We start from the raw sequence: 13,651 nt of genomic DNA, 5'->3' as shown, positions 1-13,651 counted from the left end.
AAAAGGATGACAACAACATCTAGGAAGACTGACACAGCAAGCTTGGTGAGTCATCAGCAGCATCAGGCACTCTGCCAATCTCGACCCCACGTTCCACTGCCAGGTAACCACCGACATGCTGCCAGTCGCTACAGACGAGTTTTGTCTGTGCTAGAATGAAACATGTATTGAGTCATAAACAGCATGTGCTTTCCAACCTGCTTCTGCTCAGCACAAGGTTTCTGAGATTCATCCACACTGTTTGCATCTGTCATTCATTTCTGTTTATTTCTAAGCAGTATTCCATCATACGAATGTATCAGAATTTGTTGGTTTTTCAGACAGGGCCTCCCGAGTGCAGTGGCACAATTACGGTTCACTGCAGCCTCAACCTACCAGTTCAGGTGATCCTCCTACCCCAACCTTCCAAGTAGCTGAGATTACAGGTGTGCACCACCACATTCAGCTAATTCCTGTGTGTGTGTGTCTGTGTGTGTGTGTATACACACACACATGCCACAGAGCCCAGCCCCAGAATTTGTTATTCATTCACCTGTTGATGTTCCAGTTTTTGGCTATTATGAATAAGGCTGTCAGGAACATTAGAGAGCAAGTCTTTTTTGTGGACTTATGAAATTGAAATTGCTGGGCTATATGGTAAGGGTATTGTCTACTGGAAAAAAAAGAAGTGCCCCACTGCTTTCCAAAATGTTGTGCCATAATTTTGCATTCCAATTAGCAATGTGTGAGAATTCCAACTGCTCAGTATTACTGTGAGATCGGAGTATTATATTTTTAATTATACTATTTTAATGGTGTGTACTTCCCTGAAACCTGAGATGTTGAGCATCTTTGCATGTGCTTATTGGTCATTTTATGGAATTTTTTTTTTTTTTTTGGGGGACAGGGTCTCACTCTGTCACTCATCCAGGCTGTAGTGCAGTGGTGCAATCACAGCTCACTGCAGTCTCAACCTCCTGGGCTCTAGTGATCCTCTCACCCCACCCTCCCAAGTAGTTGGGACCACAGGTGCCCACCACCACACCTAGCTAATGACATTTTTTTTTTTTTTTTCCATAGAGATGAGGTCTCACCACACTACCCAGGCTGATCTCAGGTTCCAGGGCTCAAGTGATCCTTCTGCCTTGGCCTCCTAAAGTACTGGGATTACAGGTGTGAGCCACCATACCCAGCCCCATTTTATGTTCTTTTATAAAATGTCTGTTTAAAGGTTTGCTCATTTTAAAACTGGGGGCCAGGTGTGGTGGCTCAAGCCTGCAATCCCAGTACTTTGGGAGGTTGAGGCAGGTGGATCACTTGAGCCCAGGAGTTGAAGACCAGTTGGGCAACATGGAGAAACCTTGTCTTTACAAAAAATACAAAAATTCGCCAAGTGTGGTGGCATCTGTCCCAGATACTCAGGCTGAGGTGGGAGGATTGCTTGAGTCAAGGAGGTCAAGGCTGCAATGAGTTGAGATCATGCCACTGCAGTCCAGCCTGGGCAAAAGTGAGACCCTGTCTCAAAAAAAAAAAAAAGGACGTAGCAAGACTGTCTCTAAATTTTTTTTTAAATTGGGTTTACTGTCTTCTTCTTATAGAATTGTCAGATTCCTTATATCCTGTGGATACAGATACTTTGTTAGATACATGTATTATGAATATTTTTTCCCAGCACGTAGGTTGCCTTTTCATTTTCCTAATGGAATCTTTTGAAGAACAGAAGTTTTTAATTTTGATGAATTCCAATATATCCTTTTCTTCTTTTACAGTCACAGTTTCTGTGTCATTCTAAAAAATCTTTGCCTACCCCAATACGAAGATTTTTCTCCTACGCTCTCTCCTGGAAATTTTACAGTTTTATCTTTTACATTTAGGTCTATGATACATTTCAAGTTAATTTTTTGGGTCTGACATGAATCACAGTTCACTTCCTTCCATACAGATAGCTAGCTGTTCCAGCACCATTTGCTAAAGGCTTTTCTTTCCCCCACTAAATTGCCTTGGCACCTCTGTTGAAAATCAATTTAATAACCACTAAAAGGATTTGAGGCTCTATGAAGAAGTGGTTGATCCCAGAGCTGAGGCAGAGAAAACACAAGAGGGGCCTGGGGCATCCTGTCGTGCCAGATAGGAAGTGCTTAAAAAAGGATGGGGGTGTGTCAAAGGACACGGAAGCCACGGTGAAGCAGCTACTGACAGCCGAGGCTGGAACTATGTGAGGAAGAAAATCAATAATGATGGTGCTGGATTTATAACTCAGGAAATAAAATAAATATCCATGAATCCATATACTATAAATAATTGGAAAACATTAACAGGAAAAAGGGACAGGTTTCCTTTACCAAAAAATGTCAATTAATAAATGCAGAAGGAACGACGGAAACAAAATCATCATCAGGCAAACACCACAGTAATGACTTCTGCAGGCTAGGTCTACCAGTGGATGCTCAAATGAGTGCTTGAGAGTTTCAGGAGAAAATCATTTTGCAAATTCTCAAATTATCTCTACCAAGGTATTTATTAATTACAACAAGAAAATCTGTTAACTTTCCAGTGGAGAAATCTAACAGATACCACCTTAACCAAGTCATCAAGGTTAATGTCACCAGCAATAAGGCACATCAACGTGTTCTCCCTGATATGATGCAGAGAAGTGCGTAATATGACTTCTGTGGTATTGCCAAACTGCATAACCTCAGTCTAATTGCAAGAAATCATTAGATCAATCCAAATTAAGAGATCCTACAAAAAAAAAAAAAAAAACAAACCAATAACCTTCAAGAGGATGAAGGTCATGAGAGTCAAGCAAAGAATGAACCACCTGCTGGGTGCGGTGGCTCACGCCTGTAATCCTGCACTTTAGGAGGCCCAGGCGGGTGGATCACGAGGTCAAGAGATCAAGACCATCCTGGCCAACATGGTGAAATCTCGTCTCTACTAAAGATACAAAAATTAGCTGGGCGCGGTGGCATGCGCCTGTAGAACCAGCTACTTGGGAGGCTGCGGCAGCAGAATCACTTGAACCCAGGAGGTGGAGGTTGCAGTGAGCTGAGATCACACCATTGCACTCCAGCCTGGTGACAGAGCAAAACTCTGCCTCAAAAAAAAAGAATGAAGAACTATCACAGATTAAAGGAGTCTAAGCAAACACAGTATCTGAATGCAATGTAGAATCCTGGATTGGATCTGGAAACCGAGAAAAAAGACATTAGAGGAAAAGCTGGTGAAACTCCAGTAAGTCTGTAGTTTACTTAATAATTTTGGACAACATAAATATCCTGGTTTTGATGCTTGTACCCCAGTCATGTAAGATGTTAACACTAGGAAAAGCTGATTGACTGGCTTATGGAAATGGGAACTCTTTATTTCTGCAACTTTTCTACAAGTCTACAATATTATTCCAAAATAAAAGTTTTTTATTGTTTTTTCTTAAAGAGTAAATCTAGACCCTGCTATGTAATAATAATGCTCCCTCAGGGTAATGTAAATGAACAATTGTCTGTTAATAGCTAACAGGCAGAGCCAGGTCACAGTGGACTTCAGGAGGACCTTGGGAACGCATCTAAATGGTCTTAAGAGTTACCAAGGTCCAGGCCTACCCTCACTGGAGCACACAGTCATATGGTCATCACTCCATTATCTGTACTCTATGCCGTGAAGCAGCCAGGGCATCTCAATGTCAAATAGAAATGTACAATTATTTCCGGAAGAACACCACTTTTATTTCAATGAATACTCTTTCTAGACTCTTCTAAAGCAGGTAGCTTCCACGTTTAGAATTCCAATAAACACAAAAGCCTAATGATCACAGAACAACTCAGAAGCAAAGCTAAGCATCATGTTTCTAAAGCCGTTCATCTAACATTTGATTCAACTAACATCTGAAAGTTGATGGGTGTCAGGTAGTCTGCTGGGACTGGGATACAGATTTTGGCCCCTCCCTCCCAAATGCCTCCAAAAAAATGGAAAAGGGAAAAATCTAAAAGCTTGTGCTGAAAGTGAAAATGGAGGCCCTGAACACACCTTTAAAAGAAAATGTTTGAAATACATCAAACTACAATACTGGTTTATTCACATTTCACATCTTTAGGCCTAAACATCAATAACTACACCTCAGCATTTAAGTTCTTCCCAGATTCTGAATGCAACCAACATAATTCATCCCTGGAATGACTGTATTAACCGAAGAAACTGGACTACATAGATGATCTACCAGGTTTTGTCCCAAGCACATCAATGATTCAGTTCCTGGGTTTCAGAAAAATAAGTGTAGGTGATCTATTTTAGGTAAAGACAAGGCTTCAAATTAAACAGAACTAATTCGAGAATTTAATTGAATCACGTCTTCAGGTGTTGCTGCTTATAAAAAAGGCCATGAGGTTTTACATGTCATTTATCATCTCACTGACCCTGAACAATTTAGCTATCTTAGCCTGCTTCCTCATCTGTCAAGTGAGACACAAGATACCGTCACAAACCTCAAATGATTGTGAGGATGAAATGAAATACCAATGTAAAATATTTTGCACAGTTCCTAGTACTTAGAAGGTATCATTAACTGATAGCAATTTTTGCAATGAACAAGGCAATATCATGTCTTCATTTATAATGTTTTCAAACATGGGCTTGTCAGTACTTGCGGGCTATAATGATGTACCCTCTGGTAATTCAGAATTAAGACTGCCCTGAGACTGAAGCTTTAAAATACAGCATGGATTACAACAGTGAACTTCAGAGACAGGGAAGTAGAAGGGGAATGACAGGGAAGTAGAAGGGGAATGACAGGAAAGGGGAGAGGAAGAGAACCATAGAGGAAAAGAGGGCAATCAGTTGAGGAGAAAGGAGAGGAGGAAAGAAAAAGAGAGCTATGGTGAGGCGTCTGCTTCCAGTATGGCAGAAGAAACTCTTAACGAATGGCTCCTCAGTTGCTGCAAGTGTCAGCTGTAAACTCTGGACAAAATACAACTACCTGAGCGCTCTGGAAACTGAAGAAAAGCAGGTAGATTCTGGAAAGAAATGGAAAGTTAATTGAGCAAGCAACCCATATGGACTAAGTTTCCTGTTTCTTGGTCACTTTCTCTGAAGGCAGCCTCACGGGGGCAGCTCTGGGTAGCTAAACCCCTAGAGAAAAGATGGCCATCTTTCTGGCTACAGGACTCAGCAATCAGGAAAAGGGGTCTTGGGGCAATCAGGATCTCCAAAGTGTGAGTGGAAACCTGAGAAAGAAGAGAGGTAGAGAAGCACCCCTCAGTTTGTGCGCATCCACTCATCTCAAGTCTTCAACTAACCTTGGAACCATGTATGCTTATGACCGAGGCTTCGAGAACTGGACTGAGATTTCAGCTGCCACCCATGGCAGGTGTCACGGCTTGCAATTTAAGTCTAACCAAGTCAACTGCTGACTAAAACTCAGAGCAACACTCTAAAGCAATATAAGAAAATGCAAAGCTTCAACAACATAACAGTAACCACATCCAGGATTCAGTCCACAATTCCTCAACAAAAGAAGAGCCAGAATGAGAACCCATTTCTCAAGGGAGCGAACAATCAATAGACGCCAACTCTTGAGATGACTCAGATACTGGAATTAACAGTAAGGGAAAGGAAAATATGCTTGTGATGGAAAGATAGGAAATTTCAGCATACAAAATTAAAAAACCGTAAAACTAAGTACACAACCATTTTAGAATTACTAACATAAAAAAAAACTAACATAAATTTGAAATAAAAAAATTCACTGGATGGAGATAACAAAAGAAAGCAGCAGCAAACAAGACAGAGCAACAGAAACCATCCAATCTGAAGAAGGAAAACTGATACTGCAGACTGAATGGTCATGAAAAGAAAACATATCCGCATGTCCAGCTAGAGTGTTGCTCTGTGGAAAGCTGAAGGCTTTCACTGTGTGCCTTAGAAAAGCAAAAGATCTACCATAAGTAATCTAGAATTCTACCTGAAGAAGCTAGAAAAGAGTAAAAGAAACCCAAAGTAAGTTCAAGGATGAAGTAATAGAGATGACTGTAATCAATGAAACAGAAAACACTATGGAGAAATGAACCCAGTGTAGAAGCTGGTCTTTTGTCCACAGAGGGTGCAGACTGTGGCAAGGCCGGGGGTGAAAGGGCCGCTCTGCCACTGTCAGCTGCCTTCCTCTCACTCCTCCTGTGCTTGCTCCTACCAGCATGCAGGAGACCGGGGTGCACACTCTCCAGCTTGTTTCTCTGGCCCCTGGCACCCTGGTGCTCTGCTCTCCAGTGGCCTCAGCACACACACTTCCAATGGGATGAATCTCAGCCCTGTGGGGTGGGGAAAATACTTCCTAATTTGTTCCTCCCTTGGGTGTTTTCCCTCTGTCCTAAAGGTAGCAGCTGTGCTTCCAACATTAGCTATTTCTACAGTTTTCAGAGCCCCCTTTCCCCACTTTTCGTAGCTGTCTCTTACTAGTGGTAATTACATACATTACATTTTCCCTGTTCAAATGACTGGTGTGGCTTTTGCCTCTTGACTGGAACATGACTGAAATAGATGTGGTTGGGGGTGGAATTCATCTCTTATCCTCTAGTTCACACGTCTTACTCAGGCATCTCAAAGTACCTGTTTCTTCCTAACCATAAGATACAAACAGCACAATGTGGTCAGAGGGGCAGACCAATGAGATGTTTTGTGGAACATCATGATGATTAAAATCTCTGTGGACTAATATACAGCAGACATTAGCCCATTATATATTAGTTGACACAGCCCTGAGGCAAGGCTGTGCAGGTGTACTGTTGCCCCTGACAAGTAAAAGCAAACTGCTTCTGGTGACCCTTGCAAATTGGTACGAAGAAAATACATCGGCTATGTCAATGGCTGCCATACTAACGCTGGGAACTGTGCCTCATAAAGATACAACATTTGTGTGAGGATATTACGTCTGGGAAAGAATCTGGGATCAGTATGATCACCTCATTAAGTTAATGAAAACTTTTGCTGTGTGCATTAAAAAAGCAAAAGATCGGCCGGGTGCAGTGGCTCATGCCTGTAATCCCAGCAGTTCGAGAGGCCAAGGCGGCCAGATCACGAGGTCAGGAGATCGACACCATGGTGAAACCCTGTCTCTACTAAAAATACAAAAAATTAGCTGGGCGCGGTGGTGGGCGCCTGTGGTCCCAGCTACTCAGGAGGCTGAGGCAGGAGAATGGTGTGAACCCAGAGGGTGGAGCTTGCAGTGAGCCGAGATCACGCCACTGCACTCCAGCCTGGGCGACAGAGCGAGACTCCATCTCAAAAAAAAGCAAAAGATCTACCATGCGTAACCTAGAATCCTACCTAAAGAAGCTAGAAAAGAGTAAAAGAAACCCCAAGTAAAAGGAAAACCTAAAAACAAGCTACATAAACATTTAAAAATTGATAACATAATGTTTGAAATAAAAATTTTCCAAGATTTTCCAAGATCCATTGTACTTTTCTACTTTTTCTAGGTGAATTTAATGGGGATGTGATAGGCAATGTCGCTCCTGCATTTTCTAGTCTTTGATGGTGGCATAATTTTTGAGATTCACCCAGGATGCAGTATTGCTTCTGGTTTTCTATTTTGGTAGGGAAGCAAAGTTCCAGGGACTTCCACTTAGCCCTTGTTGTCATAGGGGCTCCCAATCCATGTGTCACAGAACCAGTATGGTGATTTTGCCAGTTGTCAAACATGTCTATTCTAGTTATATATTCAGGACTCAAAAGAGGAAACCGACAGATCTCAACTTCAAAGAACAGTTAATATAACTTATATACTGTAAAAAATGAAAGTAGAGGGGCATCTAGGCTAAGCGAATGCAGGGAGGCAGTAAAACACAGGAGGGTTTAAAAAGTGAGCTGGAGTACAGAACATGTGAAAGAAAGATACTAAAAATGGGTGAAACTTTTTTTTAACCTCAAATCATGGAGAACCCTGAGTAGCTGGTTAAGTACTATTATCTTTATTTAGTAAGCAATGGGAAACAGTCAAGAATTTTGAGAAGGGCAACCAAAAACTGAGCAGAAAGGCACGTGCCACTATGCCTAGCTAATTTTTGTCAGGTTCGTCTTTCAAAACCACAAATAAATAACTGGACTGGCAAGGCTGGCCAGAGGCTAATGACACTACACAGATGCAGGAGTAACTGTGAGGGTAGCAGCGGGGCACGGAAGGTGGGAAACGTGAAAAATGCTATCAAGATTTAAAAAAAGACCAGACCTGGCAACTGATGATTTGCAAAGTAAAAGACAGAATTCAAGATGACTCCCTTTTTTGAGACAGGGTCTTGCTGTGGCACTCAGGTTGGAGTGTAGTGGCATGATCATGGTCCACTGCAGCTTCCACCACTTCCCAGGCTCAAGTGATCCTTCTGCCTCAGCCTTCCGAGTAGCTGGGACCACAGGCGTGGACCACCATGCCCAGCTCATTTTTGAATTTTTTGTAGAGACAAGGTCTCACTATGTTACTCAGGGTTGTCTTGAACTCCTGGGCTCAAGGGATCCTACCACCTGGGTCTCCCAGAGTTCTGGGATTATAGGTGTCAGCCACTGTGCCCAGCCAAGATGACCCATTTTTGAACATGGATGACTGGGAGGATAGCAGTGTTACTAACAGAATAGGGACACAAAGAACAGAAATAGAGAAACAGTCATTCTGGATATATGAAGCTGTTGCTCTGGCTTGGTAATACTTTATGGCAATTTCTTTGCTTTCCTTTCAAGCAGTTTTGCTTTTATTCAGAAAAACAGAAAAGAATAAGATTTGCTTTTTTCCCAGAAAGTTTTAACCTAAAAATAGGGAACAAAGACAGGAAAGACAAGAGATTACTTAAAAACAATCGACATGGTCTCCAAATGAATACAGACTGCTCATCCGGCAACTACAGTTTCCACACTATGCCAGTATAACACAACTGCATCTGATCTTTTCAGAAATAAACTACTCCTACAAGTTATTTTGTTCCATAGATAGTTATAGGAAAGCCTACATTTTTAAGTCAATCTAGTGTGGTAGTTGAAAAGGTGCACTCTGGGGCCAGAAAGCCTGATTTCAGATCCCACCTCTGCTCCTTGCTCCTTGTGTGTCTGTGGGCACACCGCTCACTCTTTCCTCATATGGAAAATAGGAATAGTAACAGTACCTACATGCACTTCAGAGTCCTGTTCTGAAGATTAAACAAATACACGGCATTTGGTGTTATACGTGCGTTTACTGTTATCTAAACATGTTAGAATCTTACATTGATAAGATACATTAACAGCTTTCTTCATTCTATTTACAAACATCAGAGAGCTTAGAAATAAGGAATCGAATATACATGAATTTTATTTGGAGACAGGGTCTCACTTTGTTGCCCCGGCTGGAGTGCAGTGCCACAATCTCAGCTCACTGCACCCTCCGCCTCCTGGGTTCAACCAATTCTCATGCCTCAGCCTTCTGAGCAGCCAGGACTACAGACGCGTGCCACTATGCCTGGCTAATTTTTTTCTTTTTTTTGTACTTTTAGTAGAGACAGGGTTTCACCATGTTGGCCAGGCTGGTTTTGAACTCCTGGCCTCAAGTGATCTGCCCACGGTGGTCTCCCAAAGTGTTGGGATTATAGGCTGGAGCCACTGCACCTGTCCGGGAAGTGCTTTTAAATAGCAAAGAAGGAACAACAGTCTTATGTTTAATTATTATGAACTTAAAGCAAGCGATAGTTATATTAAAAGCTTATCCACTACAAATATGTAACAACCTGATAGGCCAGGTGCAGTGGCTCATGCCTGTAATCCCAGCACTTTGAGAGGCTGAGGCGGGTGGATCATGAGGTCAGGAGTTTGAGACCAACCCGGCCAACATAGTGAAACCCTGTCTCTACTAAAAATATAAAAATTAGCCGGGCATGGTGGCGTGTGCCTGTAGTCCCAGCTACTTGGGAGGCCGAGGTGGGAGAATCGCTTGAACCCGGGAAGCAGATGGTGCAGTAAGCCAAGATCACGCCACTGCACTTTAGCCCAGGCGACAGAGCGAGACTCTGTCTCAAAAAAAAAAAATAAATAAATAAAATAAAAAAAAAGACTTCATCCCTTGGGCAATCACCCCTCCCAGTCATGTATCAAGGAAGGAAAAATGTAGAGAAGTCTGAAAATCTGCCCCTACCACAGCAAGTATCCTCTAAACTGCTCTCTAATACATTTTCCTAAGATAGTCTATTCCTGTATTAGAAAAAAAGGCTATGCAAATATCCTAAATTTAAAACACAAGTTAGGTAGCATTTACATGCATTTGCAGCATCTTTGTAACTGCTCACTGTCTGCCCTAATCTAAAACAGCATGAAATTAAACATTATGTTATGGCACCCTCTTCTGGTAACACGACTGAACTACTCTAATAAAATTATGTTTAGCATAGCAATTTCCCCTTACGATTTAAACATATTACTGCAATAAAAATACTGTTCAGCGGTTACAACAATAAAATGTGTGAGGAAAAAGAGAACACATTGAGAAGGATGTTATCTACTTTACAAGACATACGTGGCACTTGTCAGAGGTTTTAAGAATCTCGGACATCACGCCTCAGCCACTTAACCAACACACTAAGCATCTGATACAGACAGGTAGGATGTTGGAAGCCAGGATACCGAGCTGACGAAGGTGGACCTTGCCCTGAAGTTGCTTGCAGTTAACAGTTACAACCCCAGAAAGACTTGTCTGGAGTGCATGGGATCACAGATGAAGGGATTAAAAATCAGACTAGGAGGCATGAGAAGCCTTTCTCTAGGTTTTGATAACTAAGCAGTTTTGAAAAAGGCCAAGCTAACTGGATGGACAGCGGGAAGGGAGCTTTCAGGCAAGAAGTAGCATACGAACACAGAGCTGAGACAACCATACATGTTTGCAGGGGAAAGGGGCTCAGTATAAAGTACTTGGGTCAGTAGCAGAAAAAGCAAAGGCCATATCACAAAAGGCCATATATGCTAAGTTAAGAAGTTTATTTATTTTTCTTTGGAGAACAGAGTATTGTTATGTGGCCCAGGCAAATCTCTAACTCCTGGCTCAAGCAATCTTCAGTTTCTACCTCCCTAAATGTTGAGATTACAAGTGTAAGCCATCACGCCCAACAAGTTAAGGAGTTTTAAACTTTTTCCTGAAAGCTATAGGGAGCCAATAAATGATTTTAAGCAACTAAGTGTCAAGATCTGATCTACATATTAGAGATATTTTCTATTTAGAGACATTTTAAGTTATTGTACTTGTGAAGTCACTGAATAAATATCTAGTATGCATTAGACATATCTCCTAAACCCATAATTTAATAAAGTGACTGAAAACAAAACTAAACAAAGCTAAAATACGACTGAAAGCACAAAGAAAAAGTTGCACTAGCTACGTGAAACCATTCTTAGTTACCTTTTAAACTCATCATGGTAGAACTCGGACTTGCAAGTTACCATCTCGCTACCCTGGGCGTCCTCACGACTTCGGACTCCCCCAAACACATACAGCTCCATAGCAACTCCACAGGCCACCGCTCCAAACCTGAAAGGCCACACACAGCATTATCAGGGACAAGCTGTACAACGCGAGATCTCACTCCTACTTTCCTCTTACGCTGGTTTAACTCTGCAGCATTACTACGTGGGCCTTCCTTTCTCAGGAAATGCCAAGTCAAAGTAAAGGTTACTCTGAAAGAAAAGAACAAAAGCCAGGCAGGGTAAGGGGCTGCAAACCCAATGAACAGCAAGGGAATCTACAAAGTCCACCCCACAGCCATGTACCTCCTCTCTTTTAGTGGACATATGGCAGTCCACTGCTGGGTCCTGGGATCATAACATTCCACAGACTCAAAAAGCTTTCCATAGGAGCCTCCACCCATGGCGTAGATTTTCTTTTTCATAGCTGCATAGCAGCCAATCTGAAAGCAGAAAACAATGGTGGGGGAGAGGCAGCATTTCTCATTCAGGTCAGGTGAATAGATAGTAACCTGTCCGTGGCATACTTAAAGAGATTTAGGAAGCGGTTTGATTTCTAACAGTAAAACGATGGTGCTTTTCAGTATTACAACACTGGACTTTAAAATGAGAATAGCAAAGTAAGACACATATTATTAATCTTCAGAAAAGGAGCTCTTACTCTATCTGTTACTATTTCACTAACTGAAAGAAGTTCAAAAGCCTCATTTTTATTTATTTATTAGAGACGGGGTCTCGTTCAGTTGCCTTGGCTGGAGTGCAGTGGTGCCATCATAGTTCACTGCAGCTTCAAACTCCTGGGCTCAACAGATCCTTCAGCCTCAGCCTCCTGGGTAGCTGGGACTACAGGTGCACACCACTGTGACTGGATAACTTTATTTAAAACTTTTTTGTAGAGATGGGGGATCGCTTCAGCCTAAGAGTTCAAGACCAACTGGGGCAGCATGGTGAAACTCTATCTCTACTTAAAAAAACAAAAATTAGCTGGGTATGGTGGTGCACACCTGTAGTCCCAGCCATTCAGTAGGCTGAGGTGGGACGATGGCTTGAGGCAGAAAGAGGTTGCAGTGAGCCAAGATGGCGCCACTGCACTCTAACCTGGGCAACAGAGTGAGATCCCTCTCAAGAAAAAAAGGAAAGAGAGAGAGAGAGAGAGTAAGAGAGGGAAAGACAGAAAGAAAATAGGTTGGGAAGATGTGGCTGCTGCACCATTTGTACACTCAAATGTGGAGCTTGGCACACAGCGGTGCTGCACAAGGCCCACAGCCAGGGTAAACTCTCACACACACTCACTTTCCTATCCTGGTGTGTGGCTGATGACAGTGAAGGCAAACTATCAATAAAGACAGAATTCTATAAAGTTAATTCTTTTAACACCATCAGTTATATTAAAGGTTTATTCAGGATATGAAGACACATTAAGTTTAGAATCCAATGCATACACAAACTAGTTACCATAAAATGCAGTCCTCACCTTTCTGACCATGGTCAAATCAGGTTGCTTTGTCCAGGTTTTAGAATAAATATCATAACACTCCATGGAAATCAGCTCCTTTTCACCATCCTCTCCTCCCAAAATGTACAGCATCCCATCTATCTCCACAATTCCGAAGTTATGTCTTGCCTGAAATGACATCAGCGATCTCTGAACACACAAGGCCAGTGTCATATTGAAAGCTGATATTCAAATACTTAATAAAAATTAGGGACACATAAAGATGTCAACAATAGACACTGGGGACTCCTAGAGCAGGGAGACAGGGAGGGGAGCAAGGGCTGAAAAACTAACTATTGGGTATGACGCTCAGTACCTGGGAGACTGGATTAATCTTAATGCAAACCTCAGCATTGTGCAATATACACACGTAACAAACCTGCACATGTACCCTAGAGTCTAAAATAAAAGTTGAAACTATTTTTAAAAATTAGAGAAATCTTTTTTCCCAGTGTTCCAGCACGGAAGTACCACGTTCAAAACCATTTCCCCGGTAATGCTTCTCAAAGATTTCTGGCTTCCCTAGCAGCCCACTCTTTCAGCACAACAGCTAGAGAGGCCAAAGGCATTTCTCAAAACAAGGTTATGAAATACATGGTGAGTTTATCAAAAAATCCTCACTTTTTAACCCATAATAGCTCACAACAAGAAAATGAACTGTTACCTCTGGTTCAATACAATTATTTTTGCATAGCAATGGGCAGTGTTTTCAAGTTGACGTAGGAA

The 13,651-nt window shown here is 42.0% G+C and overlaps 1 protein-coding gene across 1 annotated transcript in view; it reads right to left on the bottom strand.

The window, feature by feature from the left end:
- GAN (gigaxonin) overlaps positions 1-13,651 on the bottom strand; it is a 64,052-nt gene that overhangs the window by 3,017 nt on the left and 47,384 nt on the right. Inside the window, exons 7-9 of the mRNA XM_003272472.3 lie at positions 12,905-13,054; positions 11,737-11,873; positions 11,369-11,497 (exon numbers count right to left, since the gene is read on the bottom strand). Coding sequence (XP_003272520.1) covers positions 11,369-11,497; positions 11,737-11,873; positions 12,905-13,054 — 416 coding nt within the window. The remainder of the gene's footprint in view (positions 1-11,368; positions 11,498-11,736; positions 11,874-12,904; positions 13,055-13,651) is intronic.

Source organism: Nomascus leucogenys, chromosome 2, assembly GCF_006542625.1.
Source record: "Nomascus leucogenys isolate Asia chromosome 2, Asia_NLE_v1, whole genome shotgun sequence".
Lineage (NCBI taxonomy): Eukaryota > Metazoa > Chordata > Mammalia > Primates > Hylobatidae > Nomascus > Nomascus leucogenys.
The sequence above is the reverse complement of the archived record's forward strand: the minus strand, read 5'-3'. Positions and strand labels throughout refer to the sequence as shown.